The 21,898-nt window shown below is 38.5% G+C and overlaps 1 protein-coding gene across 47 annotated transcripts in view; it reads right to left on the reverse strand.

The window, feature by feature from the left end:
* Positions 1-21,898, reverse strand: part of CC2D2B (coiled-coil and C2 domain containing 2B) — a 110,433-nt gene that overhangs the window by 5,734 nt on the left and 82,801 nt on the right. For 36 of the 47 annotated variants that reach the window (XR_013368164.1, XR_013368165.1, XM_077878195.1 and 33 more), the window contains 8 exons: positions 19,005-19,103; positions 14,934-15,116; positions 14,354-14,551; positions 12,236-12,325; positions 8,993-9,106; positions 6,882-7,016; positions 6,342-6,464; positions 944-1,002 (listed from right to left, as the gene is read on the reverse strand). Coding sequence is in view for 42 of the 47 variants with exons in the window: in XM_077878195.1 (XP_077734321.1) it covers positions 944-1,002; positions 6,342-6,464; positions 6,882-7,016; positions 8,993-9,106; positions 12,236-12,325; positions 14,354-14,551; positions 14,934-15,116; positions 19,005-19,103 (1,001 nt within the window). In the remaining 5 variants the exon portion in view is untranslated. Of the gene's footprint in view, positions 1-943; positions 1,003-1,186; positions 1,391-6,341; positions 6,465-6,881; positions 7,017-8,992; positions 9,107-12,235; positions 12,326-14,353; positions 14,552-14,933; positions 15,117-19,004; positions 19,104-21,898 lie in introns of those variants that run through there. The other 11 variants (XM_077878212.1, XM_077878203.1, XM_077878200.1 and 8 more) reach the window with 11 other exon arrangements.

Raw genomic sequence — 21,898 nt, forward strand, 5'->3', positions numbered from 1 at the left:
TTTTGTTAAGAATTGGGGAAAAAGGAAGGCAATAAGAAGTGGGAGTTGTGTGCTCATGAGGGAAGGGAGTAGCAAAATTATTTTTGTCATGCTTTGTTTTGATCAGTGGGCAGCGGCTTATATGGCAGCCTACTATGTCAGCATGAGTCACTGGAGGCAGTAAGATCTAGAAGCTTCTGACACATTTGCTGTAGGAGTAAGGCCTGCTGCAAAATTTGTGGCTTTGATAAACTTGTTCAGCTTGACGGAATAAGTCCTTAGGCTACGTGTGTGTGTGTGTGTGTGTGTGTGTGTGTGTGTGTGTGTAGGGAAGGAGGCAGTGCCGGGGCTGGGGATAGGACAGTATTCACATTACCACCAGATTTGGATGTTTTTCCCATACTCCAAGTGGTGGGCCATTTACCTTCATGTCCTTTCCAGAAGTATTAACTACCACATTATTATTACTATAACATCAACAGGAGTCTGTATCAAGAACTTCCCAATAGCAGCCCCACAATGTTCCCAGAGGCGATCATTTTTTTACTTAGATGGTCTTTTTAAGAAGTGTTCTGGAAAGGTAGAAGGGCTGCTTTTTGATGCACATACCAAAAGACAGATGACTCAGTGGAACAAACTACTGTAAATTCCATTTCTGGGGCACTTGAGTGGCTCAGTGGTTGAACATCTGCCTTTGGTTCAGGGCGTGATCCCGGAGTACTGGGATCGAGTCCCCCACTGGGCTCCCTGCCAGATTCTCCTTCTGCCTGTGTCTCTGCCTCTCTGTGTGTGTCTCCCATGAATAAATAAATAAAATCTTTTTTTAAAAAACTCCATTTCATGCTACTATTGCTGAATGGAATAGTTATTTTGACAGACTGGGGTAGAGGACTGAAAGGTTGAAAGGGGGATGAAAGATTTGGGGAGAAACATAGCAATCGTAACATATAAATAAATGTTGTACCTGTTCTTTAGATCTTCTATCATGCTTTTACTAGTCTCACAATAAATTATTTCTTCAGGCTGAAATATATAGGTAATTGAAAGTTAGAAAGGCTTCTAGGGAGACCACCTTTACATCACAGTCACCCCTGGAGTGCTAATTATAATGAGGGGAACCCAAACCACTTTCACGTGACAAAATCCCTCCACCACAGAAGCACAAAGGTAAAATATAGATCACAGTGCTTTTTCACACTACTTTACCAGAGCATGGGGCGAGGAATGGATTTACAAGGGTGTTTTTCCTGGGTAAAGATAGATCTGCTGCCCACATCCATTAATTCAAAGAAGCACTTGACATGCTTATTAATTATTCCAGATAGTCTTTGGCAGCTGCTCTAGTTCCTTCCACTTATTAACTGGGGTCTTGGTGAAGTTATTTAATCTCTCTGAGTCTCTGTTACCACATCTTTAAAAGAGGGACAATGATAGTACTCACTTCCCTAGGTCTTGTGAAGATTTTGAAATAAAATAATACAACAAAACCGGCACATATTGTTCAATAAAATCAGGTATTATTGTTACTACTACTCTTTCAACATGGTTTATCATCTTCCTTCTTTGATTGAATATCCTTTTTTCTCAGTTGGCAGGAGCCAGGTCTTTGTGTGTGTGTGTCCATTTCAATCTCCCCTATCTCCAAGCCTTTGCTCCAGGCACTGTAAAAACAGCAGAGAGCCATGCCCTACCATGTTCTCCCACGTTCCCTTCCCTGCCCTGCAGGATTGCTATGTGGAAAGAGGACTCCTTAAGTCTACCACCCAAACCAGCCCTCCCTGCCCTATCTCCCAGGGCTCACATGGACAAGAAGGAGGAACTGAGTTTAAACATTTTTACTTTAGGCATTCCTGAATTGAGAAATAGAGACAGCTGTAGAGACAGGGACATGAGGGTCGTGCAAAAAGCAGGCAACAGTTCTTAGACCTCTAGGTGCTAGAATATTTCAGGAGTGATTGAGAAGATTCAGTCTGTCACATGATGATCTAAAGCCAGTGGTTTCAAAATGTGGCCCCCTGGCCCAGCAGCCTTACACCTGGGAACTTGTTAGCCCCCACTGGGACCCACTGAATCAGAAATTCAGGGGGCGAAGCTGAACACTCCATGTTTCAGCAAAGCCAACAGGGTTCTGGTGCCTGCCCTAGACAGATGTGAGAAGAGTCCCGGGCACAGGGATTTCCCCACAACACATCTGAGCAGGAGATGAGAGACACAGGAAGAAGGGAACAATGAACTCCACTGTCACCTTATAGGACCACCAGCTATCCCAGACAGGATGGGCAAACCCAATGCCTTGATGGCTGTCACCAACCACTGTCCAGTCCTCCAGTGCCTCCCTGCTTCTCCCCACCTCCTCCCTCCAGCAGGTAAGGATTAGTTAGGCCACCTTCAGGCCCAAAAGAGAGACCTGGGTTATGTTAACTCGATAAATTTATGAGGTGTTAGTCTCCCTTTCCTTTTTTGGCAAAGGCCCCTTCTAGAAGGGAATTCATATCTTTTAAAACTTCAAGAAGATTTCCCTTTTAACTTCATCTCCGAGTACCCAGATGTTCATCTTACACACTCAAATTTGTGTTTGCAATTGTGATAAAAAAAAAACACAACACTATTCACTACAGATAGCAGTTTACTTGGGTGTGTTTGTGGCAAGACAGAAGATCGAGAACCATTAACCCACAGGAAATAAATCAGTAGTAGATACAAGTCGAATGCAGTTCTGAGTTTTATATTTATAGATTCAATTTGGGAAAAGGTTTAGTTTTCATACTCAGGCAGAGTGGCTTTATAAAAACTACAATTTTGATCGTGGCAGCCCTGGCCTTCATGCTGTTGGCTTCTGACTGCCCTGAGGACAAAGGGCCACATCCTTAGCAGGACTCTGCTCACCTCTGAGCTTGTCTTGTTTGCTCCCTGGCAGCAGCCAAGCTGGCCTTCCCACAGCTCCACAGATCCCTCCTTCTGCCGCAGGTCTGCCTGCCTGCTGTGTCCTCTCTCTGCTGGCACTGTTCTCTACCATGATCGCCCTCCAGGCCAGCTCCTGCTCACCGCCTTCACTTTGCCTATCATCCTTTTTTCCCCCCGAAAAGCTCCAGTAACCCCAGTAACTGTCCTTCCCCTCAGGTCCTCCTGCTGCATGCTCCCAAAGCACACACATTTCTTCTGTAATCACATTTACCATTCTGTCCTGCAATCGCTCACTTACTTCCTTCCCTCTTAAGAACACAAGTCTCGGGAATACTGAGACATGTCTTTTCCTTGTAGTACTGATGCCTGATGTAGCACTGGCTCATAGCAGGCATACAAGGAACGTTCACTAAACCCCTAATAGAGTGATTAATAGTAAACAAAAAAACCTCATCTCTAAATATACCATTCTCCCCCCTAGGAGGCAGCAATGCATCAGTCACAACTCTGGGAGGGGACAAGCAAGGCTTGGCCTGTGGATGCTGCAAGTGTTTGCTCAAGAGAGATGAGCACGTTTCATTTCTCCTTTAAAATGACTTTACAGGGATCCTTGGGTGGCGTAGCTGTTTAGCGCCTGCCTTTGGCCCAGGGTGTGATCCTGGAGACCCAGGATCGAATCCCATGTCGGGCTCCTGGTGCATGGAGCCTGCTTCTCCCTCTGCCTATGTCTCTGCCTCTCTCTTCTCTGTGTGACTATCATAAATAAATTTTAAAAATTTAAAAAAATGACTTTACAAACAGGATATATATATACACGCTTGCATCATGTGGAGGATGTTTAGAAGGACACACAAGTTACTACTAAAAGTGGTTATTTCTTAGAGTGGGAAAAAGATGTTGAAGGGGAGAGACATTCTTTATACAGTTTGGTACTGTTTGATCCCTTCCCTGCAAACCACCATGCATTCTTTTTGATATTGTGAAATACCTCAAATACACAGACAAGCATTGCAAATAATGTAATGAACATCCACTCAACATACCTACCACTTAGCTATATCTAATATTTACATCTGTCCATATTTATTTTAGATTTTTTTTTTTAAGAAGTATGGGCAGCCCGGTGGGTCAGTGGTTTAGCGCCTGCCTTCAGACCCAGGATTGAGTCCCATGTCGAGTTCCCTGCATGGAGCCTGCTTCTCCCTCTGCCTGTATCTCTGCCTCTCTCTCTGTGTCTCTCATGAATAAATAAATAAAATCTTTTAAAAAAGTAAAAAAAAAAAATTAAAAAAAGTAAAACATTACAGACAGACTTGACATACTTTGTATGCTGTTCCCTTGCCTCATTCCTTTTTTTCTGTCTCCAAAGGTAACCTTTAATCTAAATTTAGTGTTTATCATTCCTATGAATGCTTTTACATTATCACTATGTGTCTCCATTTAGATAAACTACACATAGTTTTCAAACTCTATATAAATGATTTTGTACTCTATGTGTCATTCGCATATTCTTTATCTTGCTTAATGTTACTTTTTAAATATTCATTCATGCTGATGTGCATGGCTCTAGAACAGTTGTTCTCAACATCAGCTGCACACTGGAATCACCTGGGGAGCTTTTTTTTTTTAAGATTTAAGATTTATTTATTTATTCATGAGAGACAGACAGAGAGGCAGAAACAAAGGCAGAGGGAGAAGCAGGCTCCCCGTGGAGAGCCCAATGTAGAACTCGATCCCGGGACCCTGGGATCAGACCTGAGCCAAAGGCAGATGCTCAACCACTGAGCCACCCAGGTGTCCCACCTGGGGAGCTTAAATAATATAGATGTGTGAGTTCTACCCTCAGGGGTTCTGATGTAATGGATATACAGTCCGAGTTGAGAACTAGTGTAAATTGGTTCTTTTTTTTTTTTTAACTACTACATAGAAGATCTCATAGTATGAGTACTTCCTTTTTTTTTTTTTTTAAAGATTTTATTTATTTATTCATGAGAGACACACAGAGAGAGAGGCAAAGACACAGGCAGAGGGAGAAGCAGGCTCCATGCAGGGAGCCTGACGTGGGACTTGATCCGGGGTCTCCAGGATCACGCCCTGGGCTGAAGGCGGCGCTAAACTGCTGGGCCATCGGAACTGCCTATATGAGTACTTCCATAATTCATATATTCTTTTTCTGGTTGATGAATTTTTTCTTTCTTTCTTTCTTTCTTTCTTTCTTTCTTTCTTTCTTTCTTTCTTTCTTTTTTCTTTCTTTCTTTCTTTCTTTCTTTCTTTCTTTCTTTCTTTCTTTCTTTCTTTCTTTCTTTCTTTCTTTCTTGCAATTCTATAATGAACATTGCTGTACTTGTCTTTCTGGCATGTTCCTGTATGGTATATACTTAGAAGCTGAATTGGTGGATCAAAACGAGCATCTTCAATTTTATCAGATATCATCATACTGTTTTCTAAAATATTTATAGCCATTTATCCTCCCACCATTTCTCTGCTTCTTTGCCAACACGTGGTATGATCACTCTTAAAAATTTTTTGTCAGTGTTATACATGCAAACTAGTGTTTTATTGTTTTAAATTGTATTTCTCTGATTGTGAGATTGAGCATTCAAATTTCTACTTCTATGAATTGTTTTCTGCCTATTTCTCTATTTTTTTCTCTCACTTTCTCGGGGCTCGCAGCTGTTAGTCTATGGATTTTGCAATAGCCCGCACCCTGCCATACCATGGCCCTAATGCAGAAACAGCCACTGAAGTGAAATTTGGAGTGCCCTCACAAAGTAACACTGAATACATCCAGATCCACTGGCTGAGCCGTCTGGTCGTTGTTCCATGGTTCTTGACTTCAGGTCTGTGCTTCCACCTCTTGCCTCCTATGCCCCAGGGAGTGAGTCTGTAGCTTTTCTTCCCCATCTTCTTTCAAGAGTAGTGAAGTAGGGAGCCCCATCACAACACCTGGCTTCAAAAAGTGACTGATTCTGGTTCCCTGGATTTCATGAACCATTTTCAGACCCTACTTCCGTCACTTGTTCAGCCCTATTCACTGCTAGTATTTCTGTCCTGTTTCTATTCCATGAGACAATTGTCATGGTTTGGAGCTCAAATAAACTTTCTATTTTTCAATTTTTATATTTTATCATTGCCATGGATGTGGAACAGAAGGGCTAGGTCAAAGTAAACTTACCACACCATCTTAACATTATATTTTCAGTTTTAGAATAAATAATAAAAATTTTTATTTTAAAATCTAAATTCACATTTAAGATGATACATTCTTAATTCTTCCTTTTTGCAAATAGAGGAGTATGACCAGAGTAGCCCAAACTCAGGATGGATGGCAGAGAAAACTATATTTTATTAAATTGCCAGGTAAATCAATACACAATCAGCTATATAAACATAACAAGAGCTGGCACGACTGGTAAAGATTAGAACCAGTGGTAAAATACAGCACTCCTGGAATTTACCTGTATGGTATGTGGTTTTGTCCCTTGGAAATTTTTTGGAAGCAATTGTTTCCAGAAACTTTCCTTCAAATAGTCGAAATGTACAGCCATTGGTGTATTATTTTGTTGAATATTAAACCAGACCTATTAAAACATTACCATAAAATCAGTATAGGCACATGGGAGCACAAAGCTGTTACCTGTTTAGGATGGAGCAAAATTTTACAGTTCTATTGCCCAATGAAGTGGTGGAGGTCAAAGGAGGTTCTTTTTTTTTTTTTTTTTCCAAAGGAAGTTCTGAGGTAGGAGGTAAAGGGATTCTAGGGGTATGTTAACATTACACTGATAACTGGTTCTCAACCTTGGAGGCACTACAGAATCACTTGAGGAACTTTAGGGATAAAAGATTTACCTGACCCCATATCCCAGGGATTCTAATTTAACATTTGTAGTTTCTTCAAAGTTTTCCATACATTTCTATTGCAGAGCCAGGGTAGAGGACCACTGCCACTGACTCTTGATGAGATAACTCAAAATAAGATTTTCCCCCCATATACTTACATTTCCATCATCAAACAAACAGTCTACACTTTGTAAAGGACAAAATGGGTCAAACTGCTTATGACATTGCCCAGTTAATGGATTCCAAAGCAAATATTCATTAGTTTCTTGAGTTAATACATAAGCCACTTGCCCCTGTGTGAGGAAAAAGAGTTAAAGTCATGTTTGGTGGGTGGTTGATTTAACTCATTTTTGCATGTGGAACTATAATGTAAGCATGTGATATCTTTGATTTATAAAAGTCTTTTCTTAGGGTCTTCAAATTCTTTTTGAAAAGCAAAAAAACCCCAAAGCTCCAGAAATCCTCAAGCCCAGACCAGCATGAAGATTCAAATAAGAGAACTTTTGAGCTGGTGTAGCCATGTACAGCCCTGTAGGGTGTGCCCTCACTGCAATAAAGCATGTTGATCTAGAAAAATCAATATACTGTGATAATTTCCCAACAGTTAGCTCTAAAGTGTTTTGAGGCAGGGATACTTTGGTCTAATTCACACAAGGTACTATATGGACTAGCCCTGCTTTGAGTGGAATATACTTGGGGACTAAAGGGGAACACCACACAGAGTTAGGAAGTAGACACTTGCCTAATGCCCTGAAAAAAAGCCAAGTGAAGTTAAAAAGCTGTTAAGTTAATTTTGAGAACAAGATCTGGAATGAGAGGCTAGAGAGAAAGTATACAGGAAACCATCTGAGGAATAAAAGTAGTCATTATGTTATTATTCGGTTCTGAATATACCTTTTTAAGTGCAAAGTTTTCTTAGAAAAGAATAACAATTTCAGGTAATAATAATAACAAAGACTATTGAATATTTTTTGGGAATTTATGTGCACCAGGTACCATGCTCAGCATTCACACTAAATTTTTCATTTGCATTCACTCTAAATTCTTTGAGGTGGGGGTAATCTTTATGGCCATCTTTCAGATAGAGTCAAGAGGTGGAGGGGCTTGTCTAGCAGAATGATAAATGGCATTAGTCCCATTTAAGGAGAAGATACCTGAACCTCAGGGAAGTAAACAAGCTGAGATCACACAGTTAGTAAATGGTACTGCTGGGTTTAAATCCCTCTTTGACCAACTCTCAAAAACAAATTTTAACATCGTGCCATGTAGCCTGGACTCTTCAAAGCTCTTGTTCTTTATCACTGTGCTCATCTTTACAGTAAAGAAGAGGTTTCACCTCAGCCAGAGCAACCAAAGTGCAAATGTTTGTTGAAATACCATCGACCGTTTACTGCCATCTAGTGACACTTAAAACTACACAGGAAAAAAAAAAAAAAAAAACTACACAGGAGAATTTCTTGTGCGTGCGTGCGCCCGTGTGTGTGTGTGTGTGTGTGTGTGTGTGTGTGTGTGTGTGTATGGGGGGGGGGCTGGGAATTAACCACAGGCTTTTAGCTTGCAAATGTGACAAAAATAATAAGCCATGCCAAGGAAATATAGAGAAATAAGTGATAATAACAGAAAGCCTAAAAACAGACTGGAAATCTTTAGCCTTATCAAGATATTTGTGGTAGAAATAGGAACAGTCCAAAAGAAGATAGCATTCTGGAAGTATGGATGTAGGAGCATATAATTAAGTTGCAAAAATTTTGGGTAGGTAAACAAATTTCAGGCCCACATCTTGTATGACTAAAACTGAGCAAGGAAGAATAGGGAGAAGTATTTCTTAAGGATTTTTAAATATAGTATTAGAAAGGTAGAGATGATTGATGGTGGTGATGATGGTTACCAACCTCTACAACCACTACTATAACTATTACTACATCACCACCACTACCACCGTTTACTGAAGTGAAATTTATTGAAATGGCACCATGAACCAAGCTACTGTTCTCAGTGTCACATATGCACAATGTAACTTAATATCTTCTTAACCCCATGAAGAAGCACTATCATTAGTACAGTTTTACAGACAAAAGTAAAGCCTTTCTTTACATTGTGATCATTTTGATGAGCCATCATTATCCTCTTAACTAAATAACTGGTTGCCCATGAAATTCCTCAATTAGCTTGTGAAAAGATGGAAAACCAGGGTTGATGTCTTTTAAACTTGCAGCTGAAGGCTGATTAGTTTTGTTTACACTATTTAAATATTAACTCCAGCACTTACTTCCAACATTGAGGTCCCCAGGAGGACCAAAGCCTTCTTTCCAAAATACAGAAAGAAATTACAGAGTAGTATGGCATGCTCTTCCTTATTTCCAATAGCCAGACTGATACAGCGCTGAGGCAAAGCAAAAGGAACAAGGCCAAAAGAAAAAGAAGAGAAAGATCAATAATATAAGCATCCAATAGATTGAGAGCCCCTCTACTCTTCCCAGCTTCAAATACACATATTTTTGCCAGGTTGCTAGGATGACTGACTGAAAAGCTGAAAGCTCTGGTACCTTCTGCTTGAGAAAACACTGTGGAGAACACTAACTTGGACTATAGGGATCACCTTTACTATGGGACAATTAATGTGGATACTGTGTAAGTGACCAAATAGTTCATCATCCAAAAATAGGATATTTAGGGATCCCTGGGTGGCGCAGCGGTTTGGTGCCTGCCTTTGGCCCAGGGCACGATCCTGGAGACCCGGGATCAAATCCCACATCGGGCTCCCGGTGCATGGAGCCTGCTTCTCCCTCTGCCTGTGTCTCTGCCTCTCTCTCTCTCACTGTGTGCCTATCATAAATAAAAACAAAACAAAACAAAAACAAAAATAGGATATTTATATTTAGGACAAATATTAAACTGCTTTTGGCAAACAGAGACATACAGACTGTTATTTTAAGAAACCTCATCTGATAGGAAATCACATAGTTTTTAGAGGAAGGGATCCTTTGGTTTGTCCTATACCAGCAGAGTGCTCTCAACTCAAGGAGAGGAAGAGGACTAAATTGAAGCCCAATCAGGAAAATGACTGAAACTTCTTCAACTGAAAGATCTGTAGTCAAATATAGGGTGCCTAGTAAAACAGTTGTAGCAAAAGAGGAAAGCATAGCAGAGGTGGTAGACTGGTAGTCTATGATCTAGTTCTAGTCTATAAGTGTGTTTTTTGCTTGGCCCTGAAATATCTTTTAAAATTGGGAGCTCTGGCTTCCCTTAAAAAAATCAAGAAGATCTAACTACATATATGGGCCCAAATGTTTATATGGCAATAGTCTATTGTTATTGAATAGCAGCTGCAACATTTAGACAGGACTTGTGCCTTTCCGTTCAGTATAGTCCTAGAGGAAGGGCTTTGGTGGCCAGGGAGGTGGGGGATGGGGGGACCCCAGGAGCTCTTGGCAGTGACTATTTACCAATCAGTATGAAAGCATTTCAATGTTTTAAAAACTGATATGGCTACATCCTTACACACTGGCTGAATGTGATGGTGAGGAATGGAGATTAGGGAGGATGGTAATGTGCTCCTTTGAAAAAAAAGTGTGAACAGAAGAGTGAAGAGCAGAATACCAGTAGTATTCAGTGTCAGGCCAAGGAGGCTCCCCTGACTGGATGTCATAGGAAGAGGGAACAGGGGAGAACAGGTAACTAACATACTGAATTCCAGATACCTTGCATATGTGCTATCCATTCAAAATCCCTGTATAATCCCTTATCTTAGGTCATACAGCTCTTAAGTGGTTGAAGGAGACTGTGTGTTAGGTAGGAGAAAATATCACTTGTCCTGTGGCAGTCTAGTTAGTCATACAACATGGGCATCTCATGGCTAAAGAGTTCACGTTAGTGGGAAGACATTAGCCAAGAGGAATTCCGTTGTAATCAATCCCACTTGTAATCACTAACCTCTTGGTTAGGAGCATTGTTTGGATTGGGGGTATGCAGGAGGGAGACTCGGGAGTATTAGGTATTTACCCAAATAGTTATTTTTATGGTTATTTGTTAGATATCTTAGAGGCTCTTTCAATGTTCTGCAGGATCATAATATCCATGAATACATTCTGTTAGGTCTGAAAGTCTCAGAAGAGTCTAAAGTTAATGACACCTCTTTGAGTTCTACTAGATTTTAATAACTGAATCACTGGAAACACATGCTTGTGTCTCCCTTGTTCTCACATAGCAGGAGACTGGGTAGCTGACTTATTAAGTTAGCCCGGTGCCCCCCCTAAATCCATTTCAGCTCAACTTTAGCCTCTAAAACATTCTAGAGGGGATCCCTGGGTGGCTCAGCAGTTTGGTGCCTGCCTTCCGCCCAGGGTGTGATCCTGGAGTCCTAGGATCGAGTCCCGTGTTGGGCTTCCTGCATGGAGTCTTCTCCTCTGCCTGTGTCTCTGCCTCTCTCTCTCTCTATCTGTGTCTCTCATGAATAAATAAATAAAATCTTTAAAAATAAATAAATAAATAAATAAATAAATAAATAAATAAATAAATCATTCTAGAGAAGTGCCAGGACCATTGGTTCCAGGTGGAAAGTGCCCCTCTCTTAGGCTCCTGTCATACTAGTAGTTTTCAAATAAAAGTTATTTCTTGAATGCTTGCTAAATGTATATAAAAATATAAAAATAAATAATCAGGACTACCTCTTCATTCGGAGATTAAACTTGAGAGTTATATATACAGAGTGTGGTGTAGAAACAACTAAATATAATTTAAGGTGGAATGAAAAAACTGCTCTAATTAGAGTTGCTGGATTTTGGGAAAAAATAGGGTGACCAATTAAATCTACAAATTTTTAGTATAAATGTGTCTCAAATATTTCATGGGGCTTGTATTCTATTTGGCAACTGATCTAAAGAGAATTTTAATCCAAGTGCTAAAAAAGAACATTGCTATGTAAGCTCTTCATTCAGATGTGGAGAGACTGAGGAAAGCTTCTGAGAAATGGAATATATTTGCCCTAGACTCAGCATCTGTCCAGCTCCATAGTGACAAACCATATTTCTCTCTGGAGGATGTCATAATATCATACTCCTGGAATTCCCATTGAATTAAAATATTCATAAGCCACCATTTATAATGTTGAATAAAATTGTTCCAGTTTAAGAATTATCTCTATGGATTGTTATAGAGCTAAAAATGATATATTAAATTATCAAATGCTTTCAAATTTCACAAGACAAAGTATTTCATAAGTGCATAATACTTTTAAAAAGTGTTTCTTTAAAAAAAAGTGTTTCTTTAGGAAAAAAGCAAGAGTACTATATATTTTAGTTGTAAAACATAATGGGGCACCTGGGTGGCTCAGTTGATTAAATATCCAACTGTTGGTTTTCACTCAGGTCTTGATCTCATGGGTTGTGAGCACTCTATGCTCATTGGGAGTCGGCTTGACACTCTCTCCCTCTGGCCCTTCCCCCACTCACACACACGTGCATTCTCTCTCAAATAAATAAATCTTAAAAATATATAAAATACAATTTGTTACCTCTGATGTCATCCATATATCAAAACCATCATTTTCATCCAGAATATCAGGCACGATAGGAATCAAAGATACAAAGCGAGCAATGAGGTCCTAAAATAATATTAACATACATTTATTAAGTGTATACTATATATATATATATCCATCACCAAGCACAGTGTTTTACATGCAATACCATCACATTAAATGTATCCCACAAGCCCATGAAATACATATTATTATTATTATTATTATTATTATTATTTTCCAGAAGAGGAAATAGCATAGAGTGCTAAGATAATTTGCCCAGGTCACAGAGCCAACACAATGTATGGAGTCTTGCAGGAAGAAGCCCAAATTAGTTGGACTCCAGAACATGCCTGTTAACCATTACACTTCACTGTAATAAATTATTAAATTTTTAAACATGGTATATACTACATATATTACATATATTATATATATTGTATACATATATACATTATATAGATTACATATATACTTTAAGTTACAACTGCTAAATTAAAAAAATTAAAAAACTGCTAAATTTTTTAAAGAAAAATATTGAAGAATAGCAAAAATTTGATTTGCCTTTTTTTTTTAAAGATTTTATTTATTTATTCATAGAGACAGAGAGAGAGAGAGAGAGGCAGAGACACAGGCAGAGGGAGAAGCAGGCTCCATGCAGAGAGCCTGACCTGGGACTCGATGCAGGGTCTCCAGGATCATGCCCTGGGCTGCAGGCGGCGCTAAACCGCTGCGCCATCGGGGCTGCCCTTGATTTGCTTTTAAGTTCCAAATCTATCAGAATTACTTTTACTAATATAAGCTTGTTACAAGCTGTTGAAGTAGGAAAATGTTGGTGCAACTGTGGACTGTTCCCCCTACAGGGCTGGAGACAAGGACTCAGACTAATGTAGGAAATGAGAAAGGGATACAAATAAATAATGAGTCAATACAGAAAGTTTACTGACATTTCCAATGATTTATAATAACCATTATTTGTGCACTAATTACCTCCTGCATTGGTCATGTTTCTGACTTCCTGCAGTTATTAAACATAGTTCATAGTCCCTCATGAGCAAAGTTGCTGAGTTATTTATATGTATTTTTTAAAAAGACAAAGATTGTCTTTGAAATAAATCTAAAGCATTATTATCTCCTTGGACTTTGGGTGACAGGAAACAGGCAGGAAGAAACTCATAACTCATGATGGAAAGGCAGAGTGTAGCAAAAGGCAACCTAAATTAGAACTTCTGATTTTATCCTGAAGAGTCCAGCTAAGGGAGCTTGATAGTGGACAAATAATATAAATATTCTGAGGTGAACCAATTGACTCAATCAAACCCAAATAAACAAAAGATATAAGCAATTTTTCATGGATGGCCTTTAAGCAAAGCTTATTCTTTTCTCAAAGAGGAGATATATTTCTGATATCACATTTTCCTTTCTCAAAGTGGAAGGAGGTTTTGAGTCAAGTGAATAAATCTTCATTTTATATGAAATTCAATTTTGAGTATATGTCTTTCTTGTCAGCTGGTAAATAAATATGCATAAAGAAAAAGTCACATAGGGATGGAGTGGGAAGTGCTATATTGGCAGTTTACAGGGAAAAATATAACCTACTTCCTTTATTCTCACATACAGTGAGAAGCAATCCTTAGAAGGACACAACCCTTTAGCAACATAACTGTTAACTTTGCCTGGAAGTCAAAGGAATTTTTCTGTGCCATTTTTCAAAGTTTGGTAGAAATGTTACAAAACTAGTGTGGTCACATGAACTCCTGTAGCAACAGTGACTCTAGTCCAAGGGGGCCGGAATGAAGGGAATCTGCAAGAAATATTCTCCCCTATGTGGGGTTCAGGAGGACATACTACAACATAAATGATTTCTCTCTCAGGAAACTGTCTTTGAAAGCAAAGCAATTTTGGAAGAAAGTTATGCTCAAAGTTAATATAAAACAGTAAACAAATGAAAATGAATATAAATTTAGAGTGATGAAAATGTTCTAAAATTTACTATGGTGATGGTTGTACAACTCTGAATACACTAAAGACCATTGAATTGTACACCCTAGATGGGTGAATTTTATGTATGTGAATTATATATCAACAAAGCTACCAAAATACGTATCTTACAAGTGTGGCACTAGAATCATGAAGAAACATATCCAGGAATTGCTGAGGTGGATTTAATGCTTTGATATATCTTGTTACTAAGATCTGTATCCCTTCACTATTAAAGACAGTAGTTGTGATTCTTCGGTTGGGAAACATCGCCTTACAAGTTTTTTTGAAAATCTGTGCTCTCTCCAAGACATCTGTTAGATCTGAAAACTAAAATAAAATTCAAAATATTTCAACATTGTACTATATTTTTCCCACAGGAAAATATCAAGAACTGATGTTCATTTTTACCAGCTTTGAAATTATTATTACTAGTTTTTAAGACAGTTTATATTTCTTTAATAGGACACATAAAAACAATTCTTTTTTTTTTAATTTTTTTTTAATTTTTATTTATTTACGATAGTCAGAGAGAGAGAGAGAGAGAGAGAGGCAGAGACACAGGCAGAGGGAGAAGCAGGCTCCATGCACCGGGAGCCCGACGTGGGACCCGATCCTGGGTCTCCAGGATCGCGCCCTGAGCCAAAGGCAGGCGCCAAACCGCTGCGCCACCCAGGGATCCCATATAAAAACAATTCAATGCAAAACCTACCTTGTCTAGTTCTGGATTACAGGTGACATATGATATTTGAGGTTCAATGGTAGCAAAAATATTTAAGAAAATACATTCTTTTAAATTCTGCCCATTATTATCTTCTTTTGGAGACACATAAGTCTTACTCCAAGTATATCCAAGCAAAACTGGTGGAATATTTACTTGAAATGTTCCACTAATCTGAAAGAATATAGCAATATAATAGATTTTGTACAAATATATACATACATCAGCAAGTACAGTATAGTCTTCTATACTGTAGGAGAAAATAGGTTTGCATGGGTAAGTACGTGCTAGGTCTATTAATATATACCTGCACAAGGATGATCAGGTTCTTCATGGTGGTCTATTCACAGACACCCTTGACACCCTGAGTCCCTGTTTTATATGCACTATGTGGAAAGGGCAAATGTAAGAAAGGGATGAAATGAGGATGCAAGTTACCCTAACAGAGTCATAGAAGTTCTTAGAAGATCCATTTCAGGCTCAGAGAAGATGCTAAAAGACCATGTTACATTTTATATTGGGTCTAGAAAGAGAAGAGAAAATATAACAGCAGAAAGGACAACCCATAGGCCCATAAGAGGAGGGATTTTTTTTTTTAAACCAGGCAAAATGTAGTTTTTATTGATAGGTAACTTGAGTAACATATGACATAATTTTATTTTTTTTCAATTTCTTTTCTTTTTTTTATAAATTTATATTTTATTGGTGTTCAATTTGCCAATGTATAGAATAACACCCAGTGCTCATCCCATCAAGTGCTCCCCTCAGTGTCCTTCACCCAGTCACCCCCACCCCCTGCCCATCTCCCCTTCCACCACCCCTAGTTTGTTTCCCAGAGTTAGGAGTCTCTCATGTTCTGTCTCCCTCTCTGATATTTCCCACTCATTTTTCTCCTTTCCCCTTTATTCCCTTTCACTATTTTTTATATTCCCCAAACGAATGAGACCATATAATGTTTGTCCTTCTCCGATTGATTTATTTCACTCAGCATAATACCCTCCAGTTCCATCCACGTTGAAGCAAATGGTGGGTATTTGTCATTTCTAATGGCTGAATAATATTCCATTGTATACATAGACCACATCTTCTTTATCCATTCATCTTTCGATGGACACCGAGGCTCCTTCCACAGTTTGGCTATTGTGGACATTGCTGCTACAAACATCGGGGTGCAGGTGTCCCGGCATCTCATTGCATCTGTATCTTTGGGGTAAATCCCCAACAGTGCAATTGCTGGGTCGTAGGGCAGGTCTATTTTTAACTCTTTGAGGAACCTCCACACAGTTTTCCGCAGTGGCTGCACCAGTTCACATTCCCACCAACAGTGCAAGAGGGTTCCCCTTTCTCCACATCCTCTCCAACATATGTGGTTTCCAGCCTTGTTAATTTTCCCCATTCTCACTAGTGTGAGGTGGTATCTCATTGTGGTTTTGATTTGTATTTCCCTGATGGCAAGTGATGTGGAGCATTTTCTCATGTGCTTGTTGGCCATGTCTATGTCTTCCTCTGTGAGGTTTCTCTTCATGTCTTTTGCCCATTTCATGATTGGATTGTTTGTTTCTTTACTGTTGAGTTTAATAAGTTCCTGATAGATCTTGGATACTAGCCCTTTATCTGATACGTCATTTGCAAATATCTTCTCCCATTCTGTAGGTTGTCTTTTAGTTTTGTTGACTGTATCTTTTGCTGTGCAAAAGCTTCTTATCCTGATGAAGTCCCAATAGTTCATTTTTGCTTTTGTTTCTCTTGCCTTCATGGATGTATCTTGCAAGAAGTTACTGTGGCCAAGTTCAAAAAGGGTGTTGCCTGTGTTCTCCTCTAGGATTTTGATGGAACCTTGTCTCACGTTTAGATCTTTCATCCATTTTCAGTTTATCTTTGTGTCTGGTGTAAGAAAATGGTCTAGTTTCATTCTTCTGCACGTGGATGTCCAATTTTCCCAGCACCATTTATTGAAGAGACTGTCTTTTTCCAGTGGGGATAGTCTTTCCTGCTTTGTCGAATATTAGTTGACCATAAAGGTCAGGGTCCACTTCTGGGTTCTCTATTCTGTTCCATTGATCTCTGTGTCTGTTGTTGTGGCAGTACCACACTGTCCTGATGACCACAGCTTTGTAGTACAACCTGAAATCTGGCATAGTGATGCCCCCAGCTATGGTTTTCTTTTTTAATATTTCCCTGGCTATTCTTGAATGTGTGTGTGAAGGTAGGAGCTGATTTACAATAATAATAACTAATAGTAATAGCTAATAGTTATTGAGCACTTACTATGGTCAAGGCACTGTGCCAAGTGCTTGATATAGATCATATCTTTCAATGAAGTCGATAGAGTTATCTCCATTTTGCAGATAAGGAAACTGAGGCTCACAGAATTTAAGTAATCTATGCAAACTCAGACAGCTAATGAGGTCTGTCTACTTTTGAAGTTCACATTCTCAACTATCTATCCTAGAGTCTGGCCTGAGAGTGAGAGATATCCAGAAATTTATAGATGTAGGAAGCCCTGTACCTCCAACAACTTAAATTTCTATTGCTCTTTATTTGCAGCCCTTGTACTTGAAACATGCTCCTCCATGACATCCCTCTTGATGGCACATTATGCAGACATTTCTCCTCTCCTCCCTAATATCCATTTTGTCCTTTCTCACCAACAATTTTAGGTAGCAACATAACAGGCACATGGTGGCCAAGTCACATAAACGTAAGAAGTCCACCAGGGTTTTCTGAGAAAGTGTCTATTTTCCTGATACAGGCACTGCCCCTTCTTGCTTCACCCTGCTCTTGTCTACAACATGAATATGAGGCTGGAGGTGCATTAAACAATTTGCAATTATGAGGATGAAAGATACACGATATTTATGTGATGTAATGATGTTCTTTTTTAAAAAATATTTTATTTATTTATTCATGACAGAGAGAGAGAGAGAGAGAGAGAGAGGCAGAGGGAAAAGCAGGCTCCATGCAGGGAGCCTGATGTGGGACTCAATCCCGGGTTTCCAGGATCAGGCCCTGGGCTAAAGGCGATGCTAAAACGCTGAGCCACCTGAGCTGCCTGTAATGATGTTCTTGAGCTGCTGCACTGTTGTCTAGACTTCTTTTTAAGTGAGATAAATAGACTGCTTGAATCACTGTCAGATATTCTGTGGCAAATAGCTGAATGCAAAATAATTCCTTCTGAGTCAAATGCCCTCTTTTGTTTGGCAAATCGTCTTTAAGGAATTGATTAAAAAATTATCTCTTCTGTACTGACCATTCATTCTCCTCCTCATACCCATCTTACTCAGCCCTGACTCCTCTGTATACCCCCCACATCCTCCAAGCTAGTAAGAATAAGGTACTCCCTACCGTATGTTCTCGTAGTATCTATCTCATGCCCCTATCAAAGGCACTAAAGCATTATCAGGTTGTACTCAAGTATTAGCTTTCTTCTACAGACAGTGAGCTCCTTGAGGTAGAAAATTCATTTCTGAAACTTCTGTGTCTGGCATAGCTCTGTGAGTAACAAAACCCAAAATGGAGTCTAAGATGGGGCTTTTATATTTTGCTGGTCACGAAGGCATATTTGTGCTACATAATTCAACAGGAGAATCTTGTTGGAATATGACAGAGACTGGTGCTAATTATTTGTCTCATTACCAATAAACAACACTGAGGAGCTGAAATTCCTGGAACCCATGGTCACAAAGCAACATTATTAATCATCTATTGTTAATTAAAGAACATTTGTGACTCTAGTCCTTAAAAACTATTATATGCAAATATAAATATAAATGTTGCTTTAAGACCTAAGGCTATGCAAAAAAAAAAAAAAATGACCTAAGGCTAGGTCATTCTTTATCAATGAACACTCTAAAGATGTAAGAAATAAATTTGTGGGTGTCTCTTGATACAGGTAAACATTTAAACACTCCAACATCTCAGTGGCACTCAAACACAAGATCACTTTAACTGACCTACCAACATGTCAATCACAGAATCTAATTCAAAGATAAACAAACAGTAAGTTTCTATTAGCCAGAGGTGAAAACTGAGAATAATTAGCAAATAATCATTTTCTATTACCTCAGATTGTTGCAGAAGAGCAGAGAAAGGGAAGACAATGGATCCGAGCCAATTCTTCCTTATATGTGAATGACTACTGCAGCTCTTGAAATAAGGATCCTATTAATATGAATAATTTTTCTATTATGTACTTCATACTATGTGATGAATAATTTCACCAATTTACAAGTATAAAAATCATTTTTTTAAATAAAGAAACCAAAGAGTAAACAGAAAACATTTTTTCTCTCTTTTTAATTTCTTTAAAAGATAATTGACTATTTAAATCAAAATAATGACCTATTATGGAGTTTATGGCCTATGGACAGCTATTTACATGATTGCAGTAGATATGCTCTATGCAGCAAACTTTGAAAATACACTACAGAATACAGAGAAAAAAATTATCTTAATTCAACCCCAAAGACATCATCACCATTAACAACATTTTAAGATGTTAAATGGTAGTGAAAATATGTTGAAATGATGAGGACACTTTCAAAGAGGAGAATAGCATCATGGATGCTAGATTAATGAGAAAAATAGACTCGGTATAAGTTTAATGGTTGATATAATGTGGTCAAAAAGAAGCAGGTTTTCTGACACAGCTAAGTAATCTAAGTGCATGGCATATCTCCTGGAAACAGGTGATCCCCAAGGCTACCTCAACGTAAGCCCTTAAGACCATGCAATTCAGTTTTCTCTGATTTACCAACCAATCTTCTGAGCCCAGTGAGTTTCTAAGAAAGTTTTCTCTATTGAGAAGTGATTGCAATGATAGACTGCTTGATATGTTGTTCCTTATGCTAGTTGACAGATTTTATTTTTCCCAAGATCCTAATCACGTTTTATCACAGGAATTTCAGATTTGCAAGATTGGTGTGATTTCCTTTCTTTCCTGTCCCCATGTTAGCCTTGGCTAGAGCTTGCCTTTCACTTCCAGGACCTATCATTAAAGAAGTAAACAATAGGCCATCCTGTTAAATTAAACCATCCATCTGTGTACAAAGAGAAATTAACCATTTTGGTCTGTTTAGAATAGTATGATAGATTCTAGGCGTGCTTAGGCCCCATTGTGGTGTAAATTAGGAAAAGGAAATTGTGATAGTTAATTTTACATGTCAACTTGAATGAGCTAAGGGATGCCCAGAGATGGTAAAACATGTTTCCTGGGTGTGTACGTGAGGGTATTCCTGAAGAGATTAGCACTTGAATCAGTAGACTGAGTAAAAATCAGCCCTTATCAATGTGGGCAGAAATCATCCAATCTTTTGAGGGCCTGAATAGAACAAAAAGGTGGAGGAAAGGCAAATTCTCTTTCTCTTTCTCTCAGACATCTCTTTCTCTCGGACATCAGAGCTCCCAGTTCTCAAGTGTTTTGGATTCTGGGGATTACACCAGCAGTCTCTCCATCCTTAGACTTTTGTACTCAAACTGAATTACAGCACTTGCTTTTCTGGTTCTCCAGCTTACATATATATATATACATATAATATAATATATATATGATATATATGCTATATAGTACATATATAGTACATACTATATATGTTATATATAGTACATATATTAATATTTATATAGAAATACAAATGGCTAAGAGTAGCCAAACAGTCTTTTTAAAAATTTTTATTAATTTATTTATTATCTGAAAGCGAGAAAGAGCATGAGCAAGGAAGGGGGCAGAGGAAGAAGCAGGCTCCTTGCTGAGCTGGAAGCCCCATGTAGGGCTCAGTGCATGGCTCAATCCCAGGATCATGACCTGGAATCATGAGCTGAGCAAAGAAAGACCTTAACTACTGAGTCACTTGGCACTCCTAGCCAAAGCAATCTCGAAGAAGAAAAATAAAGCTGAAAAACAGGTTTCTATCACAAAGCTTTGGTAATGAAAAGAGTGTGGTATCAATGTAAGGATAGGTAATAGACCAATAGAACATAATAGAGGGTCCAGAAATAAATCCACATTTATACAGTCACCAGATTTACAACAAAGGGTGACTTTGTCGTGCAATGGGGGAGGGTACGTTCCTTTCCATAAATGGTGTTGGGTCAACTGAATGAATATCTTTACGGGAAAAAAGTAATCTTGACCTCTATCTCACAGACACATAAAAATCAATCAGTTGGATTTTAGATCTAAATGTGAAAAAGGTAAAATGATTCGGGTTTTAGAAGCAACCTCAGGATAATATCTTCATGACCTTAAGTGGACAATATTTTTAAAAAGGACCAAAAAAGCACCACCACTGCATTGCACTATATTAAATCAAGATTTTCTGTTCATAGAAAGACACATTTAAAAGTCAAAAAAGACAAGCCAGCATGGGAAAAACACTTATAGAATGTATATCTGACAAAGTACTCATATCCAGATTATACACTGTTAAAAATCAGTGAAAAAATAGGCAAAATACTTGAACATATCTTTCACAAAAGAGAATATCAAAATGGCCAATAAATGTAGAAAATGGTGCTCAATTTCATAAGTTATCATTAAAATGCAACTTAAAACCATAAGGTGATATGATTACTTTGATCAGTATGTTTGAAATGAAAATATCAGACAATGCTAGGTAACAAGGACATGGATCAGTCAGAGCTCTCATAAACTGGTGGTGGAAGTATGAACTGACACAACCATTTTGGAAACTGGTATTATACTACTAAAGCTGAGCATATGCACAATCTGAGCTAGCAATTTCACTCTTAAGTATATTTCCAACAGAAATGAATAGATTCATTTCCCCAAGTCCAATGATATTAGTGTTAAATATAAGAGCTGACAACTAGAAAGAAGCAAATTATCAGTTGTAGAATGCATTAAAAAGTTGTTGTATATTCCTACAAAAACATACTATACAACTATGAGCAGCATTTCAGATGATTCCCACAAACACAAGGTAGAGAAAACTAAG

The sequence above is a fragment of the Canis aureus genome, chromosome 29 (genome assembly GCF_053574225.1).
Source record: "Canis aureus isolate CA01 chromosome 29, VMU_Caureus_v.1.0, whole genome shotgun sequence".
NCBI classification, from domain to species: Eukaryota; Metazoa; Chordata; class Mammalia; order Carnivora; family Canidae; genus Canis; species Canis aureus.